The sequence below is a fragment of the Agelaius tricolor genome, unplaced genomic scaffold (genome assembly GCF_023055355.1).
Source record: "Agelaius tricolor isolate 1412-34295 unplaced genomic scaffold, bAgeTri1.0.p SCAF_1, whole genome shotgun sequence".
In the NCBI taxonomy this organism is placed as follows: domain Eukaryota; kingdom Metazoa; phylum Chordata; class Aves; order Passeriformes; family Icteridae; genus Agelaius; species Agelaius tricolor.
This window is the reverse complement of record NW_027269261.1, coordinates 105,845,521-105,863,512: the sequence shown is the minus strand read 5'-3', so window position 1 is coordinate 105,863,512 and position 17,992 is coordinate 105,845,521. Positions and strand designations below refer to the sequence as shown.

Genomic DNA, 17,992 nt, shown 5'->3' with positions numbered 1-17,992 from the left:
GCCAGAATACAAATATTTATTGGTCTTGTCAGCATTCTTGACTATAAACAGAACTGAACTGCAAGAAGAAACAGTCAAAGCTTGACACTCACGCTTAGAAAATCATGTCTTGAACACAGCACACAGCAGAAGCAGCTGACTTCAGTTGGAAAACAGTTGTTACATTTTTGCATCAGAGAGAAACTTTATTCTTTTATTTTTTTATTTCATGTAATAAAAGGTGAAAACTATGTTTTCTTGACAAAGGAGGAATCACAGAAAGCAGGATTATTACAACTAAGCTGCTTCTCCAGGAGGTGCTTGTGCTTTCCCCTCAAGTCAGTCTCCTGTCAGCTTCACCAGTGGATGTGCCAGCATTGCAATAACCTGCATTAGCATTTGCCTTTTGAATCATTTATTATTAGAGAGCAGTGACAGCTACAGTACCTACCTCAAAAGAGTGATGAAAGATGGTAAGAGTTTACAGTGATTTTGGGGTAGTATTTCTGCCACTCCATCAACAGGCAGACAGACGTGGGTGCCACCCTGCCCTGCAATTACATCCCACTGCTGCCCTAATGGTGCATGACTGCAAACACATCTTTATCACCTCGGGGTGCTCTGCCACCGACAGTACTAGTAAAAGCTCTCTCCCCCTCCCTCTCTCTGTTTTTTTTTTAATTATCCCATGTTTCAGGTCTGTAGATGGCAGACAACCAGCTGGGCACAGGCAGCAGCCCAGCCATCCCTGCTTCCCTCTCCCTGTCAGGATTAGTTGTTTTTAAATCCTTAGCTTTGCTGAGAAATACATATAATACATAACATAACACTAGTTATAGGAGCTAACCACACATCCTGTTGTACTTTTGCCTCTTCTGTGTGGTTTTGTGTTTGTGTCTGACACCAGCGCTGAACTTTTTCATATTCCTGAGGAAAAAAGTTAGGAAGTGTACACAAGTGGATTTTCAGCTAAAAGCTTGGCCATATAACAATAAAGATGACATAGTGTCTGCCATCCCCAGCAATGTGGGCTGGAGATGGTTTCACACCGGGGCCTGAAGTGGCTGAACCCTGCTGCTAATTGATTAATGTCTGCTGCCATTGTCCACAGCACCCTGCCCATTCAAAGACTATGTCTTTCTTTGACCTAAATAAATGGTTCAACGAGCTAATCCCAACAAAAGGGTTGCTTATGGCCCTAAACCCATTTATGGTGCTCAACTTCATGAATTACCTATTGATTAATCCTTTTAGTATATTGTTGGCTTTAAGATGAACAAAGCTGAGCTCGGGGCAGCGGGAGTTAATTCACAAGCCAGGTCATATACTCATAAGGCCGGAGTATGACTTGGTCTGATGGGTGCCTGAACTGGAAACCAAACCTCTGACACTGTCTGTCATCCTCACACTACAGTGATATGTGGCTTGGAAGTGTGCTTTGCTGCCTGGAAACTAGAGCCATCTATTAATCTTTTCCTGTTTGGACAGAGGATTTGAGTTGATTGCAGGTTTGGTATTTGTCTCTTAGAATGGTACTTTGCTCTAAGTGTGACTTCAGTATTTAATTATAAATGTCATTTGCACACCAACAAGGGAGTCTCGTACGTGTTACTAGAGTCTGTGGATCAGAGAGACAGGACATTTGCCAGGAAAAGGGAAGGCATAGTAGCTAGAGTCAGGGGACCTGATTCATCCTCCTGCTTCCCTCTCTGCAGCAGGTCAGAGGTTGGGCTTTTCTACCAGCCCATGCAGTTCTGCTGCCAGGAGTACAATGCCTCTTCACTTCCAGGCAGTTGAGAAATAACAGGGAGAAGCACCCCCTGTCTGGAGGGGCAGCTACAACTCATTAATGAATTTGCTTCTTTCTGATCCTTCTTTCAAAACTGTAGTTTTTAGGAGTTTTTTTTTTTTTTTAGTAAATGTTAGCAACATTTACATGAATTGGGAAGAAGTTTTCTTTCTTTTCTAAGGTTTTCTAACATACCTCTGGAATTGGCAGTGTTAGAAAATAAACAGAAGTGATAAAAATACTGCCCAAACACAGTCACTGAAGTTTGGCTAGTGAAAGGCTCTTAGCTGCCTTCCAAGTATTTTGTATCCTAGTCAATCAGTGTGAGTCCATTTGCAGTGGGAGAAATGCATAGCATTAGTTCACTGAAAATCTCATAGTTCCTTGGTAACCTGTGAAGTGCCCTATGATGGTTCCCCTTTAAGGGAAGGAAATTTGTGAGTGATTATCTACAAAAGTTAAACTCATGTAGTTTTGACATTGTTAGTGAATAACAACAATAGTTTTACAATATTAAATTACATTTGTTTTATGGAAATAAGAAAAGATAAAGTCTAATCATATATGAGTAGTTTTTAAAATGTTTACACTTAAAATACTTTGTTTTATTTTTACTTCTAGCGTATACAAACTGGTATCTTAAAGGCATTCAATAACCCAACTACTAAGACAGCAGATGAAGAAACTAGAAGAAAAGTCAAAGGTATGCAACTCTTTATTGAAAACTTCTAAAACTGCACTAGTCTTTAAATACCATTTTCTTCTGAAGTGCCTGTTGGGAGCAGGAGATGGGAAGTGCTGTCATGGCCAGACTTTATTCTGTGTTACTCTAGTGCCGCCTAGTGCGTACCTAAAGTGCAGAGAGCTTAGTGTGTGCTGACTTGCATCTGTGTATCCAGGAGAAAGGCACCCCAGTGTTAATCCATCTCTTAATAAGAAGTAGAATTTAATTTTGTTTTCCAAAATAGCCTGCTCTATATTTGTTACATAGTCATAATTACTTTATACTCAGAGAGGCCACTTTCCATAAATAAAATTGATTCCTGTCAGTTGACTGGTACTGTGAGCACTCTAAATACAATTACAAAGTCAAGATAGGCAGCTGTTTCTAAAGAAGGCTTTTTTTTTCAAAATAAGAGGTTTTTGTGGGTTTTTTTCATGTGTTTGTTTATTCAGTAGTTCTAATTTGGGGGATTTTGTCTTAATTATAGTCCTAATGGTTAAGATCTTTTGTAAGTCATCCTTCCCAAATCTGCAAAAGTTAATTCATAAAGATGTATTAGAAAAGGATTTTGTTATGTTTTAGAGCTTTATAGTTGCAAAAACCATTTTGAAAGTGTAAGAATCTCTCTGCTTACCCTAGTGTCTATATCAAGACAATGCAATATTATTTATTCAAAAGAAAACTGAGATTTAAAAAGCTTCTTTTTAAGAGATACAATATTACTACTCTGTTACAGAAGATGGGGAAGGGAAGGATAAAAGGGAACCTTCTCACTAAAATATTTTTAAATGTTGAGATAACGCAGTATATGATGTATTAGTTACTGTATTGTGTTCAAAACATTTTGAATATGCTTAAAATTGTGCTTTCATAATATATATTGGGAAGAATTTTGTTGTACTTATAGTGTGGCATTGGATGTGTTATTTTTCACATTTAAAAAAAGCAATGTTTTTTCAGCATATGGAAGAGAGGGTGTGAAGATGAACTTCATAGATAGGATCTTTGTTGGTGAATTGACTAGCACTGTCATGTGTGAGGAATGTGAAAATGTAGGTATTCTGGAATTTGGTTTGATGTGGAATAGATCACATACTGGTTTGATTACATTGTCTTGAAAGTATAAAATTGTGTTGCCAATTTTATACTTGTTTGTTTGTTTGTAAAAACAAGACTTAATTGAAACTTTCTCATTTGAAATTATTTATTCCTTCTTTAAAGCATTATCCTCCCAGACCTAAGAAGAGGGATCCTTTGAATTCAAAAAGGATTCTAGTACTGGGCTTGATTTTACAGCTGAATTAAGGCTGGAGGTTCCAAATTCTATAATCATATTTGTTACACACCAGTGTTATTTGATATTTTTGAAACACCTATTTTAAAACATAAATCCTCCTGCCTGCTCTTCTGGGATACACCTGAAAATTGGAAATTACTTACTTTGAATTAGAATGAGTGGGAAAATGCTAAAATGACTTCTTTTTCTTTGAAGTATTTTTTATAATTAACATAATAACCCTAATGAACAGTATATTCCTTTCATAATTAATATTACTGACATTTCATCATAAATGCTTTCCATGATCCTTATAATTTTCTTTTAAGTTTGACAGAGAAAAATCTTAATTGCATGACTTTTTAAATTGAATGTTACATTTGTGTTTGGTTTAAAACATTCTATTTCATATTATAGAGATTAAGTAAATTAATCAATCTGAAAAATTAAGCACAGTCCTGCAGTGCCAGGTAAACTTCCCTGTGTGTGATGTGCAGATTACTCTTCAATGTGCTACTAGTACCAATGAAGAACTTTGACCATATAAAAAATAGAGGTTGTATGTATTTTGCATGTCTCATGTATTTTTGCTGGCTTCTTATATTCTGCCTGCACAGGACTTGAGAATATGCTAGCTGTAGCCCTTTGAGGAAGAGTTTAGCATTCATTGTCCTTTGCCTGCACTGGCAAGATATTTCTGATATGTGTTTGTTCATGCAAAGCGACACTTTAGAGGAGCCCCTGTTTGAACATCGCTCACCAGGCAGGCAGGCAGGCACCAGACTGCCTGCTTTTGATCCCATTTATTGCTTTACGGGAACCTAAACATTCCTGAGTCCCTGGCACAACAGGTAAATTAAGCTTGCAGTCCATCCCAAGTGTCACAGGTGGAAGTTGGGGTCACAAATACAAGAGAAGGGACATGGTGACAGTAATTGATGGCATGGCTGTGACTTAAATGTACAACATGATTTTTACTTCCTTTTTTAAGGTTTTGTTTTTCACAGTCTTTTCAGAGGTAAGATAAGTCAGTTTTGGAAGGAATTCGAGAACAGCCAGGGAGAGAGCCTAAGGAACTTAGTGATAAAGGCAGATGGAAAGTGCTGGAAGAGATTGTGTTTAGGTATGCTTTGCAAGATGTTTCCAGCTTATATATGGCAAAATGAGACCTCAGTACAAAAAAGAGGTTGGTTTTTTTTCAAGTCCCTTTCCCCCTGTAATTGGATTTATTTTACCAATTAGTATATGGTGTCAAAAAATCTAACAAAGCTTTTGACTGTGACCAATAAGACTGACTTAATCTTAACTGAGAGCATGAGGTTAGAACCTGTCAGTAACTGTCATTAACCAGTCCTTGCTGCATAACAGCTCAAACACCTGTGCAGAAGTGTCCAGAATCAGGAAACTCCAAAAGGTAGATTTCTGCAAAAGGGTACCACAGAGGCCCACTTGAAACTCCATCTGGAGCTCAGAGAAAGTGAGCACCACACTGCTTCAAGTCAGTTCATGCCCAGACTGATGGCCTTGCCCTTTACCTCTACATGCTGAAGTTTTGTGTGGTGTTAGAAAGAAAATTAGATCTAACTTAATAATTTTTTTAAAAGTTAGTGGGAAGTTCTTCATTGTAGTTACATACATCTTGTAAGTAATTAGCTTGTTGTATAGTTTTTGATAATAAATTGATTAAATAAAGGGAGCTATGTACTAAACCCATATACTGTTCTTTGTGTTTAAGTGCTTTTTCTCTTTTTCTTCAAGATTTCAACAGTAAAAGAACCTTTCATTGATCTTTCACTTCCTATAATAGAGGAGAGGGTAAGAAACAGAATATGTAATAAGTAACTATTGCTTCCAGTGGATTGTTTTTAATAGCCTTATGAAGATACTTATCTGTATACATATAGTTTTGATTTAAGCCTAAAACTGTAGCCTTGTTCATAATACATGTAGTGTTATCCATCTATTCATTATATGATTTTCTTTTTATATATATATCTGTATCTATATGCACACAATGTCATAAGTACATATATCTTTAAATTAGTCCAAACTTGCATCAAATGCCTATAGTAACCAACAGAATATATAGATCTCAGATTAGGAGATTAGCTTAATTTAATAGTATGTACTTATATAACTAGAATTATTATAAGCCTTTTTTTTTTTTTTTTGGAGGTCCAGAGAGTCAGATTCTAACCTATTGGTTTGTATCTAGAGAACTTGAGTCCCTTGGGCTGATGTTTACCTACAGGATGAGACACTTTAAAAATGGATATTTGAATTTATTTATTCTGGAGTTCTCAGCATTTTATGGATTACCTCCATCAGCTGCAGAGGAACTGTGTTCCTTTGAAGGCAGAAGCTATTTTTTCAGGATTTGGGCTTTTCATTGGAGAGTAGTGGGTGTGGGTTGAGAGTGGTTCTTCCTCCATCCTGCACATATTCATCTGCTTCTAAGGGAGAGTAATTAATGTAATATTTATTTCTGTGTAAAATGTATTTTTCTCCAAACACCTGTTTTTTCATAACCAATTCTTCATCTTTGTTGGTGCACTGAGCACAGATGTCTGTGGGAGTTAAGGCTTTAAGAGCATTTTGAGTATCTGGGCCCTTGTGCTTCCTGGCTCCCATGTGTAACAAGGGAATTTGGTGGGTTCTGTTTGAGGGTGATTGCTGTGGCTGTTTAGCAGGGGCTGCACTTGCTTGAGGATGGGCATTGCTTTATAGCCAGCACTTTCCTTCACAGGTGACCCTGTGCTGCTGCCAGTAACGTGATGGAGGGGGTGTGGCAGCTCTGTTGTCACAGGCTGCACCAGGGACTGACTTAGGGGGGATCTGTGTCCCTTTTGATTAAGTCACATCTTGTACAGCTATGGATGTGCTTACACAATAGTAGAATAGATTATTTTGTGTTGTATTACATACAGAAGTTTTATATCATTCCTATTCCTTGTGGCTTTCAGTTGAACCTTCAGAGACGCTGACAGTGAGTTCATGATTAAAAAAAAATTAGAAAGTAGCCTTATATCACAATTCAGGGGGCCATTTAATTGGTTTTATGTAGGTCACTGTTTTCTAAAATAAAGGAAAAAATCCACCTGCATTCATCTTTTCTGTAGGTTGCAAAGGAATACAAAATTGACGTGTTGCCTTTCCTAATTTCCTGTCTAATTTCTTAGGTTGCAAAACCTGTGCCCTTGGGAAGAACAGGTAAAAGTAAAAGTGTACAGGAGGCAGATCTTGGTCAGTATAATTGTTCTTCTATCAGTACTCTGAATAATCAACCCAAAATTGTCAAGAAACACACTTTAACAAAAGATAAGGTAAGAACTTAACTACGCACACTAACCAGTCATCCTGAGTTAACTCAAGTTTCTAGGGTGACTGAGAACTTCTGAGGAATTTTCATACATGTCAGTGGGGTTTTTAGTATACATACAGCTGACATAGACTTGTTTTAAAATATTTAGGTCATCATTAGAAGCATGAGAAATGACAGTCATTGGTAACCATTTAGCTTTCAGTCACAGGGTTTCATTTATTAGGAAAAAAAATCTGCCAGCTAGTTTCAATTCATGTTGCTTTTGGGACTGTTGCAAGGGTCTGTGCTCTGTTGGGTACCATAAAAACCCGCCTGAATCAAGTCCTAACACATTAAACACATGTGAAGAAAAAATATAATGTATAAAATACAACATATTAAATACAATATATGTAAGAATGATAGGAGAAGAGAGTGAGACAGAAGTAGAAAAAGGACATGAGGTAGAAACAAAGGAAAGGATGGAAAGAAGTAGTGCAGTAACTGATGGTTATAGACGAAAAGGCCTAAAACTCAAACCGTTGAGATTAATGGAAGGATTCCCATTGGTACCACTGGAATTTTGATCCAGTTCAAATAAAGAAAAAAAATATGGGGAAGGAAAGTTGCTAGTTTCTTTTGGAAAGTAGCAAGACAAAAGAAGGCAAGAAAAGTGTCATGAACATTTGCAAATCACCTAAAATTATAGCAGCTTTGTGGGTTTGGTTTTCTAAATCTATAGGAGTAGTTTTCTGTGGAAGCAATCTTTTACTACTTCTTGCAATCTTGATTGAAAAAAAAGTCAACTTCAGGTGATATTGAAATCAGCAAACATCCTCCTAGGGATGTCTTAGTTAATTCTATGACAAATGCATGTAAGGCAAGTTGAATTTTTTCTGGAGCTGCTCATCAACTAAGGCCTCTCATGGGAGGTCAGAGGAGTAACTTAAACTTGAGGACCTTTTAGAAGCTTAAATTAGATTAAGTGAATACCACTTCAAATGTGCTATCTGCAGCTGTCACAAAGTGAAATTAATTCATTGTGGGAGATATTGATCTCACAGTAAGTATAAGCTGACTTAGCTGACTGGGATGTAGGTTTCTAATCCTAAGTTAGTTTAAAAACATCTCAAGGAAATCAGCTATCTTAAACATGAGAGATGGAGAATATAGAACAATATAACCCCCCAATAATTTGCTTTGCATTTGTCATGTTGCAAAAGATTTGTTTGCTTACAAATCTGCTTCCTGTTTCTCCCTTCTATTACTGAATTAATAATGCCATAATTTACAGAATCAATTGAACCATGAGAGACGGCTTGCCAGAAAAGCTTCCTCAAAGGAAGAAGAAAGAAGTCCTGTTATCATGCAGGAAAAAGGCAAAAAGCTGGAGCAGGAAGGCAGCTCTGGTGTCCTGTACTCCCAAGAGCCCTGTGCGGAGGCGGCTGTCAATGGGAGCCAGACGGAGGGCAGCGAGAAGGAAGCCAGCCGCTCCGAGAGCAGCTTTGATGCCGACAGTGAAGCCTCAGAAAGCGAAAGTGCTTCCAAGCAAACAGCTCTGAGCCCGCCCAGCAGCGTGTCTGCTGGGCACATCAACCCCTTAAACCCTAAAACGCCGCGCAAGCCAAGTGACGGCAGCGAAGAGATGATCTCCAGCTCCATATCCAAGCTTAGCTTCTGCGATCCTGTACATGAAGATAAAAAATCAAGTTGTGGAGATCCAGCATTGGGTTTATCAAATAATTCCATGTTCTCAGTAGGCAAATCCTCACTATCCCAAAACCCTCAAAATGCTTTCCAGACGCTTTCCCAAAGCTACATAACTAGCTCAAAGGAGTGTTCTGTTCAGTCCTGCCTTTACCAGTTCACCTCTGTAGAGCTCTTAATGGGGAACAACAAGCTTTTATGTGAGAGCTGCACAGAAAGGAAACAGAAGTATCAGAAGAAAACCAACTCCACAGGTAAAGTGCTTATACCTCTGGACAATTTCCAGCATTGCCTCCCAAAGCCTGTGTGCTGGCTGCTCTTCCATTGCTCCAGCATGGGCCTCCCTGCTGTAGTTAAATAGAAAATGTCTCTCCAAACAAAACTTGTAACAACTTAAAACTTCATCAGGCAATGGCAACAGGACTAATTTTTATATTAGAATATAATAGTAGATGTAACACAGAATAATTAATTTTGCATCTTTATTCTGTCCAAGATAAAGAATTTAAAGATGACTGTAAACCAAGTATGTGCATTGCTCGATACTAATCTTTGCTGCTGTTTCTGTTCCTTACAATCCTCAAAGCTTTGAAATATATGCTGTAATATTTGGCCCCAGTAGCTTACATACTCAGGAAAGTAATGTAATTATGTACGAAAAAGAGGCAAAAAAAGAGAGTTGTAATGAAGACAGAAAAAAAATTCCCAAAATTTGTAAGAATGAAGATGAGAAGAAGCACCTTCTTGTGACAATGTTTTCCTCCATGCTTGTATAGCCCAGGCAGACCATTAGAGTTCACTGAATAAGAAAAGCAACTTAAATCTAATGAAAAATTAACATTTTAGAAGGACTGGAGGATTTGGGCTTTTTTTATATATAGAATTTCAGAAGAATAAAAAATTAAGCTCTTCTAATAATTTGTAAATAAAGGGAGTTCATATAATAACTAAAAATTGCCTGTTTGCTGTGCATTTATAGATACCTGGAGAGATAAAATTTATGCATGAGTAAATTCAGAAAAATTATTTGTATTTTATAGTTGTACCTTTAATCGTCATTGGACTATAAGTGCCATATAAATAACACTTTGGTTCCATGGGCACCATGGAAAAGCAAAATCAATTCACAACTACTCATTATTTATTTTTTCCTTCTAAAACAAAAGATATGAGAGGTCACCCAATCAAACATTAAGTGCTCCATTATACCTCAAATGAACTATTTTCTTTCTAACATATGTAAAAGCAGTAAATTAATTTTTTCAGCAAAACCAAATTCTAGTGGTATGTTCTCTTTTACTCCACTTTTCTGTGGAGCTTTCACTGTGCTACTTTTGGTAAGTGCCCTGTGTTCCGTGCCTTCTGCACCATTGGGAATTTGGAGGCCACATATCCCAATCCTGAATGCTGAAGCCAGCAGGTTATGAAGCTTCCTGAAGTAGACAGCCCTCCTCAGACCTTTCTCTTAAATAAGTATAAAGTATGTAGTCATGCAGAAAGAACTGAAGAACAGAAAATTCAACTCTTAGTGATTAGGACATTAACACAGATAAAGAGACTTGTGCCTTCCACTTTTTATGCAGGGATCATCCATTTATTTTTATTTTAGGTTTTAACAGGAAAGTTGGCTGCTATAGTAACAGAAGATGGAATTATCTCAGTGTGCAAGCTGACCTAGATAGTGGACAGGCTTCCAGCTTTTGATCTGATTTGCACAAGACTGGCTAAAATAATGCTCAGATTATGTTTATAAATAACTAGAAAAATGAGAAAATATTTTTGTTACTCCACAAAATTTCCCTTGTTTTCTATTTAACAAGTACAAAACCATCACAGTGTAGGTCTGTTCTGTCAGATGTTTAGAAAGTACTTTAAAAATTCCATATGACTGCCTTCACTTTACATATTATTTTGATATTCATAAATACAGAAAAGAAGATGGAAGGTGTCTACACAAATGCTCGGAAACAGCTGCTGATTTCTTCAGTTCCTGCTATTCTTATTCTCCATCTGAAAAGATTCCACCAGGTAAGAGGCCAGACCCCTCTTTTATATTCCTCTGCCCCACTGGTGGTTCTTCAAGTGTCATTGTGGATCCCAATACTGCCTTTTCAGATGGAGACCTGGTAGAAGCACTGTTTGAAACATGCTGATGTTTGTTGTGATTATTCTAACACCTTCAGAGTACATTTAGCCATCCTGATGTATCCAGGGAAACCCCTTGTGTGTCCATCATGTCATCATGTTACTGTAGCACTGTTTTGGAAACATAACAAAGAAGGTTTAAATCAGTTAAAATCTTACTGTTGGATTTGGTTAATTTTAATAATATAATGATGCACCTTAGCTTTAAAAAGCTACCTCATAAAAATATTTATTTTACAGTTTTTCTTTTTTTTTTTCTTTTGAAGGCTGGTTTGAGTCTACGGAAAGTAAACAGGCATGTGGATTTCCCATTGATTTTAGACTTAGCACCATTCTGTGCTGCATCTTGCAAGGTACAATTTCAAGTCTTTATTTTTGTTGTACTTCAGCAGTTGGTGTCCTGACCACAAGTTAAATTGGATTGATGATGATAATGATGATTTTTAATTAAATTGTAGAGTGAATTTTTCAGATAGTGTCTTGAGATCAGAATTGTAACTGTGTGCAATCCCATTCATGTCAAGAATATCATAGATGTTAGCTAATGTTAGTTAAGCTGTGGTGCCCTGGTGGTGTTAGTATATATAACAGCATTAAGGACAAGTATTACTGTCTCTATGGTAACTAAATTAGTAAGACTACTGAAATTAAGAGGTAATTTGCTGTTGGAAATGATGTGGATGGCTGTTTGCCTCTTTTGGAATCATACTGCTGCTAGCTACTTAACATGCCTGTAAAATTGATTGTGAAATAATTGCCCTTTGTTTTCTGTTTCTGGAATGCAGAACGTTATGGATGGTGCAAGGGTGCTGTACAGTCTTTATGGAATAGTGGAGCACAGTGGCTCAATGAGGGGGGGTCATTATGCGGCGTACGTGAAAGTCAGGACATCCTCCAAGAAACTGCTGGAGCATATTTCTACCACTAAATCTGTTCTGGGTATGTACAAATAGAGCTTCCTTTCCTTTACTGTAAACTAAAAGTAACTGTCTACAGGGATTTAGAGCAAATAATTTTTTAGCTGAGAATAATGGTGGTTTTTAGACAAGTTGTAGAAACTCCATCCCAGGATGTGCTCTAGGCCAGGCTGGATGGAGCTCTGAGCAGCCTGGGCTAAGGGAAAGGTGTCCTTGCCCATGGCACAGCTGTTAGAATTAGATGGTCTTTGAAGTTTCTCAAACCCAAACCAACCTCTGATTCTATTAATTATTCCTTTTTTGTTGTTGTTGCACACAATGCATGTTCTACTTCTGCTATTAATGCCATATAGAACTGAGTGAATAATGGAATTTTGATTCAGCTATTACACAGATAATTGAGGGAAAACTTTCCTCTCTTTCCTACTCAAAATAATACATCCTGATGAATAGTTGTGCCTGGTAAAACTTAGTTATTTGGCATATTTGGTATCTGAAAATGGTTTAGTATACCAGTCAAATCCATCACATTAAATTAAGTTACATTTTCTGAATATATGAGCATTTTATGTATCTTAAGTATTTTAGGATGGGAATTTTTTAGTACTTAAAAATCTGGAATACTCTGGTTTAATGTGAACAGCAAGAATCTTTTTCATGGAAGATAAAAGGTATGGTGTAGGGTTTCTGTTGGCATTTTGAGAACACCACACTAGTTCCCTTTTTATTAATACTTGATGGATATTCAGAACAGATGACTGGGGCTACAAGCATCATAAAGTCACCCTAGGACAAGAGTGAAATAAGTTTCCAGGACAGAATCTGTTAGTGAAAATTTTGCAGCAGCAATAATACGTTAAGCTGTCAAAGTTAGGTAAATATATTTACTGTTTCCCTTCTTGGGGGAAGTGAGAACCAAGCATTATCCTTTCTATCCTGTGTAATATCACTTTGCAGTTGAAGCTCATTTCCCAGAAAGACAATCTTTGACATTATTAATGAAATCAAAGTTTCCTTCAGTCTTATGTTTATCTTGGAATGATTATTAGAACAGATTAGATCTCTTCATGTTCTTAATTTCACACTGGTCAGCTTTTAAAGTAAGACCTTTTTTCTATGTCAGAACTGGTTGTGTTCTAGTATAACTTCCTGTTGGAACTCAGCAAGCTGTACTGCAAATGTCTTAGGCTTTCTAAAAAAATATGAAAAAAAGCCATGGCAGCATTCATTCCTAGGCATTGTCTTCCACCAATTTCTCTTACAGTGCTCTTTGACATGTAAGTTTCAAACTGAATAGCAGACTGTATCTAAGTAATGAATTACTCTTATAATGAGAAGCTTCTCTTGCTTTTTGAAATAGCTGCTGTATTTGCTTGATGATGTCGTGAAAGACAAGAAAAAAATTTTTTTTGCTTCTGCATTTCAGGTTTGAAAGAAGCCATGGGAGCGTCAGGAGGACAGTGGGTATATGTTAGTGATGCCCATGTTCAGATGGTTCCAGAATCAAGAGTACTAAATGCACAAGCATATCTACTTTTTTATGAAAGATTATTACTATAATTCTTAACAGTTTAATTTCAAAGAAGATAGTGTTATTTAGTTTATCTTATTTAAAGCTGCAGTGATAAGAGTACCTGTAAATATTGTGCCTTTATCTTGTAGAGAATTTATCATATTTTGACTCTGAAGTTCAGCTAAACTATTATAAATATCTGAATTATTCTCTTAAAGTATGCACTTTGCCAAACATGTAAAATTCCTGGGTTCATTAAAATGCAGTACCAATAGAATGTAAGATAATGTCCTATCCTACTGAGGTCTAGGGAAAGTTTGTTTTTGATTATAATAAAGATAAGCTTTCGCCCATAGTTCTAGAGCAGTTGAGAATAGAAATACTGATAGCGCTAAGTGCCTGGATTTGCTGGTGTACAGTAACAATACAAAGTGTTCAACTTCTTCTGATCCAGTCCAGACCCTTCCTACCACTGGACTGGATGTCAGCTGTTAAGATTTCTGCAAACAAGAGCCTGTCAAATTGTGTTGCTTCCATGTGTAGTAATTGGAAAGCAGAGTCCTTCCAGAATGGAGTGGCAACAGCTGTCTCTGGGTGGTGCTTCAGTGCACTTTGCTGATAAGAGCTGGGAATGGATTGGGAAAACATGGCTTCTGAATAGTGACAGTGAATCCTCAGATACCCAGTACCCTTTCAGTTGTCTCCAACTGGCACTGGTATAGCAATGTACTCCTGTTTCAATAGAAATATGTACTTGGTGTGCATAACTATATCCTCTGAGATATATGCACACACCATAAATCCATCAATAGATATTGTCATTTTACCTTCTAGGGAAGAGAATTGCAAATAATTTCTGTATTTAGTAATTTTTCAACTTCACAATTATGACAATGTACAGCATATAAGCTTGTGTATGTACAGAGTTTAAGCGTAATTTAGTAAATTCTGTTACTTTTGGTTCCAAATATGAACTTGTTTATCTGTTCCAGAATACTTTTCTCACAGGAGTAATAAACTATAAATTATTTTTGCACTGTGTGTGTGAGTTGGACAGTAAATGATGACTTTTGCCCTCTGATACATGTCTGGACTTCCTTTTGTCAGCAGTGGGGGACAGCAGGAGTCCTAGTGGCAGAACTGGTTTCTGTTGACTGTGTGACTGCCCTGTTTTGAGGTGTTACTTCCTTTGGTAATTTCTCATTTCCATCCCAGAGAGTAACAGATACATTCTAAGGTCAGGACCTGATGACTGCTTGAAGTTATGTGGTAATTAAATTATTTAATAAGCAGTTACTTAAATACAAATTACTTCTGTAACAGTTCCTTCCTGTATGACTTGCTGTTTGGTAGAGAAAAAAATGTTAATATATGCTTACTGTTTTCATTTATGGTAATGTTTTTTAAATGAAAAGACATGCTGTCCCTATTATTGTCTGTACCACGTTGTCATACCTACCTGCCTGACTCTCCTATTCTCTACTTCTGTTTCAGAGCTTCATCCCACTTGCATTCCCTCTTTTGCATAAGAAAATGGCACAACCTGCTAGAATTGCATTTGCTCAAACTGCTGAGGTGTATCTTACAGCCACATGACTTGCACATTCTTGTGCAGGCACTAGGGATTGTTAGGCCATAAAACTGATAGTCATAATGGAGAGAACCTCTGGTTGCACAGCATTTTATTTTCAAAAGGAAAACTCCTCTATTTAGAACAAAATTACGCTATGTGTTTTGGGCAAAACCATGTTTTTTCCTTGTACAAATTAAAATTGTCTCAGTCTATCCAAAAGTAGTAAAAATCAGAGAAACCAAGCAGCCAGCTTTAGCTATCTGTATTCCAGCTAACAACATCTTAGCCCAAGTCTACATTAAGTAAGAAAGAAAGATAATGTTTAGATGAGAGTTGGTTAAAATACCGTAATTCTCTTCTAGTTCCTTACGTTCCCATACCATTCATCCACCTACACACGCCTTTATCCTCTTTGGAGGTAGCTGATCAAAACTCAGAATTAGATCCAGGCAACAGTGGTAGCAAATAGCAACTAAGTATCACTTATGTGACACAACCTTGCTAGGAGGGCACATGGAGTGAATCCTCACCCTAAAGCACACAGACTGAGTAGCTGGCTCCTGACCTTGCTCTCTTTGCTGACTTCTGGAAAACTACTGAATTTAGCAACCTGTATTACTCTACTTTTTAGCCTAGAACTACTTCCCTAGCCTGCACAACTAGGAGAGAAACAGAACAAGGTTCTTAACCTGTTACTTCCTACTTTTAATGCTATTTTCAGGAAATTCCTGAGGTGGTCTTTGCTCCTTTTTAACTGGAGTTTACAAGCTGTTTCTGAAATTTTCCCAAGTGGACATAACTGCCTAGAATGTCATAAAAGATGTTGGCAGGGTTATCTTCTCATTAACAGCCAGGGAACATTTATTTACAGGCATTTTATAGAACATTGAAAGAAAGTGCCACGAAAAAGAGCCAATGCCTTTATTCAGGAGAGCCATCACTGTTGCTCCTGGATGAGGTGTTCTGAGCTGAAATAAAAAGCTATGTTGGCAGGAACTCTGTAAGCCTTGAGTCAGGAACAGGTATGAAGATATGATAGAAAGAAGCATTCTCTAAAAATGAAGGAAATAGGTGAAGTTATGCCTTCAAAATGGAACAACTGATGACCAGTGCAAGATGTCACACACAATTTTAGATGCAAGTCACAGTGTCCTTTACACAGACCTAAGTTATTTTGTGTAAAGTCTGGCTCTAAAGAAACTACATAAATGTGTATACTGAAGACTTCTTATAATTCTTTATCAGGAATTGGAAAAGAAGCTCAAAGCATTCTGGAAAAATAGGAGTATACATCCTATATGTGCTAGAATGTTAAATATTATTCTAGTCAGGGAACTGGCAGTTTCCTGCAACTACCAGATATGTGAATGCTATTGAAAAGCTGTATGTTTTCAGAATTTAAGTGAAGGGCTTGAAAGTTTAAGACTTTCCTTAAAATGTCTTATGTTACCAACCCAAAATCTCTTCAGGCTGACAGCATGTACTCTTTACAGAGCTTCACCATACTTTTGTGGTCCCCCACCCTGAGAAAGTGCAGTAGCCTGGGTCTTCATGTGGCAGAGCTCCAAAATGGCTTTCTCTTCATCCCACCCTTCTCTTCTCTCAAGGGCACCACTGCTTTCTTCATCAGCTCCATTTGTTTTTTATATTTTTGGGGTCTCCATAAGCCTCTGTGTCAATGTCTTTGTTTTCATTGATCCTTAAGCATGATATAGAGGTTCCCAATCTCATCCCTTATTGTGTGAGCTTGCAAATCTCTTGCAGGAAGAGCTACTGCTGCAGCTGTGGTCTGGTCTGTCCCCACCACCACACTGGCTCTGCCTACAGGCTGCAGTACTGACTCCTGAGAAAAGCTGTGACCCCTGAGCAGCTCTCTGCTGACCAGTCACAAGACAGTGCCTGTAAAACAATTACAAAGGATTCAAATTAAATAGTTCCTCACTCATCTGTAAGTAAACCTCACCTGTGGGAAGTACCTGATTTACATATATGGACAACTGGAACCCCCTACAAGTTTCCCCAGAACAGAGGCCTCAACAAAGACCAAAGATCAGCTAAGGTGTTAGTACAGATTATAAGAAAGCTTTGTTATCTTTGGATTTATATATCATTTACAGCAAAAGTGGCAAAAAAGGATGGGGAAATTTACTATACTAACCTGTCTACAGTATGTGTACAGACATCATGTTTGCATTAGTCTGTTTTTCTAAGAGATGGCTACAAATAGAGGGGAAGGAAAAACAAGCCCTGAACTTTGCCACCCAAAATGTACACACTGTAATCGCCTTTGTTTAGAAAATTAAATCCATGCAGTCTGCCAAACCTTCCTCCCTTTCCCATCTGCACCCTCTGTGTGCATCAATGAAGTGCTCTTGCCTATGGGTTTCAAGTGGTAGCAGGTGAGAGTGGTTTATAAATTCATTAAAAGGCTGAAATGTCTTAACTTCACCATTTGCTTCTCTGTACGCTTCTTTTTTATACTAACACAAACTGAATCATAAAGGGACATGAAATTAATGCATCTATATTCTCAACCCATTATAAAAATCTTATTTGAACTTATTGGTAACAAACTAAGAAAGGAGTAATTTCTTTAGTGGAAAATCTAAGATGTATTAAAAAGGAAACAAATTAGATGGGAACAAAGAAAGCATTTAAATACAACTCTTCTGTTAACAATAATTAACAAATTCAATCTTCATTAAAAAGCACACCTCAGCTTTAGCTATCTGTATTCCAGCTAACAACATCATAACCTAAGTCTACACTAAGAAAGAAAGATAATGTTTAGATGAGAGTTGTTACAACAACCCTGATTAAACAAAGATTTGATACTCCTTAGTTTTCAATATCTGGACTCTATTTTGCTGTACCCTGTACACATTTATACATTTGTACAAAGATTTGTATATCTATGTGAAAGAAATGCCACTATTCTTTGGTAGAACCATTTCAATCTAATTATTTTAGAACAGATTATTGTTACTTCTGTGTCTTTTTACCATGTCTTAGGCTGTTATTTTGACAGCTGTTCTAGCTGTTGTACCTCTCCTGTTGGTGTATAAACA

The 17,992-nt window shown here is 37.2% G+C and overlaps 1 protein-coding gene across 9 annotated transcripts in view; it reads left to right on the top strand.

Moving 5' to 3' along the window:
• The window catches only part of USP45 (ubiquitin specific peptidase 45), a 50,121-nt gene extending 35,689 nt beyond the window's left edge, over positions 1–14,432 (top strand). For 3 of the 9 annotated variants that reach the window (XM_071446311.1, XM_071446329.1, XM_071446320.1), the window contains exons 10-18: positions 2,390–2,471; positions 3,453–3,544; positions 5,527–5,583; positions 6,948–7,091; positions 8,364–9,030; positions 10,707–10,804; positions 11,188–11,274; positions 11,707–11,860; positions 13,265–14,432. In XM_071446311.1, coding sequence (XP_071302412.1) covers positions 2,390–2,471; positions 3,453–3,544; positions 5,527–5,583; positions 6,948–7,091; positions 8,364–9,030; positions 10,707–10,804; positions 11,188–11,274; positions 11,707–11,860; positions 13,265–13,398 — 1,515 coding nt within the window. In that variant the 3' untranslated portion in view covers positions 13,399–14,432. Of the gene's footprint in view, positions 1–2,389; positions 2,472–3,452; positions 3,545–5,526; positions 5,584–6,947; positions 7,092–8,363; positions 9,031–10,706; positions 10,805–11,187; positions 11,275–11,706; positions 11,861–13,264 lie in introns of those variants that run through there. The other 6 variants (XM_071446337.1, XM_071446347.1, XM_071446363.1 and 3 more) reach the window with 6 other exon arrangements.
• The last annotated feature ends 3,560 nt before the right edge of the window (positions 14,433–17,992 follow it).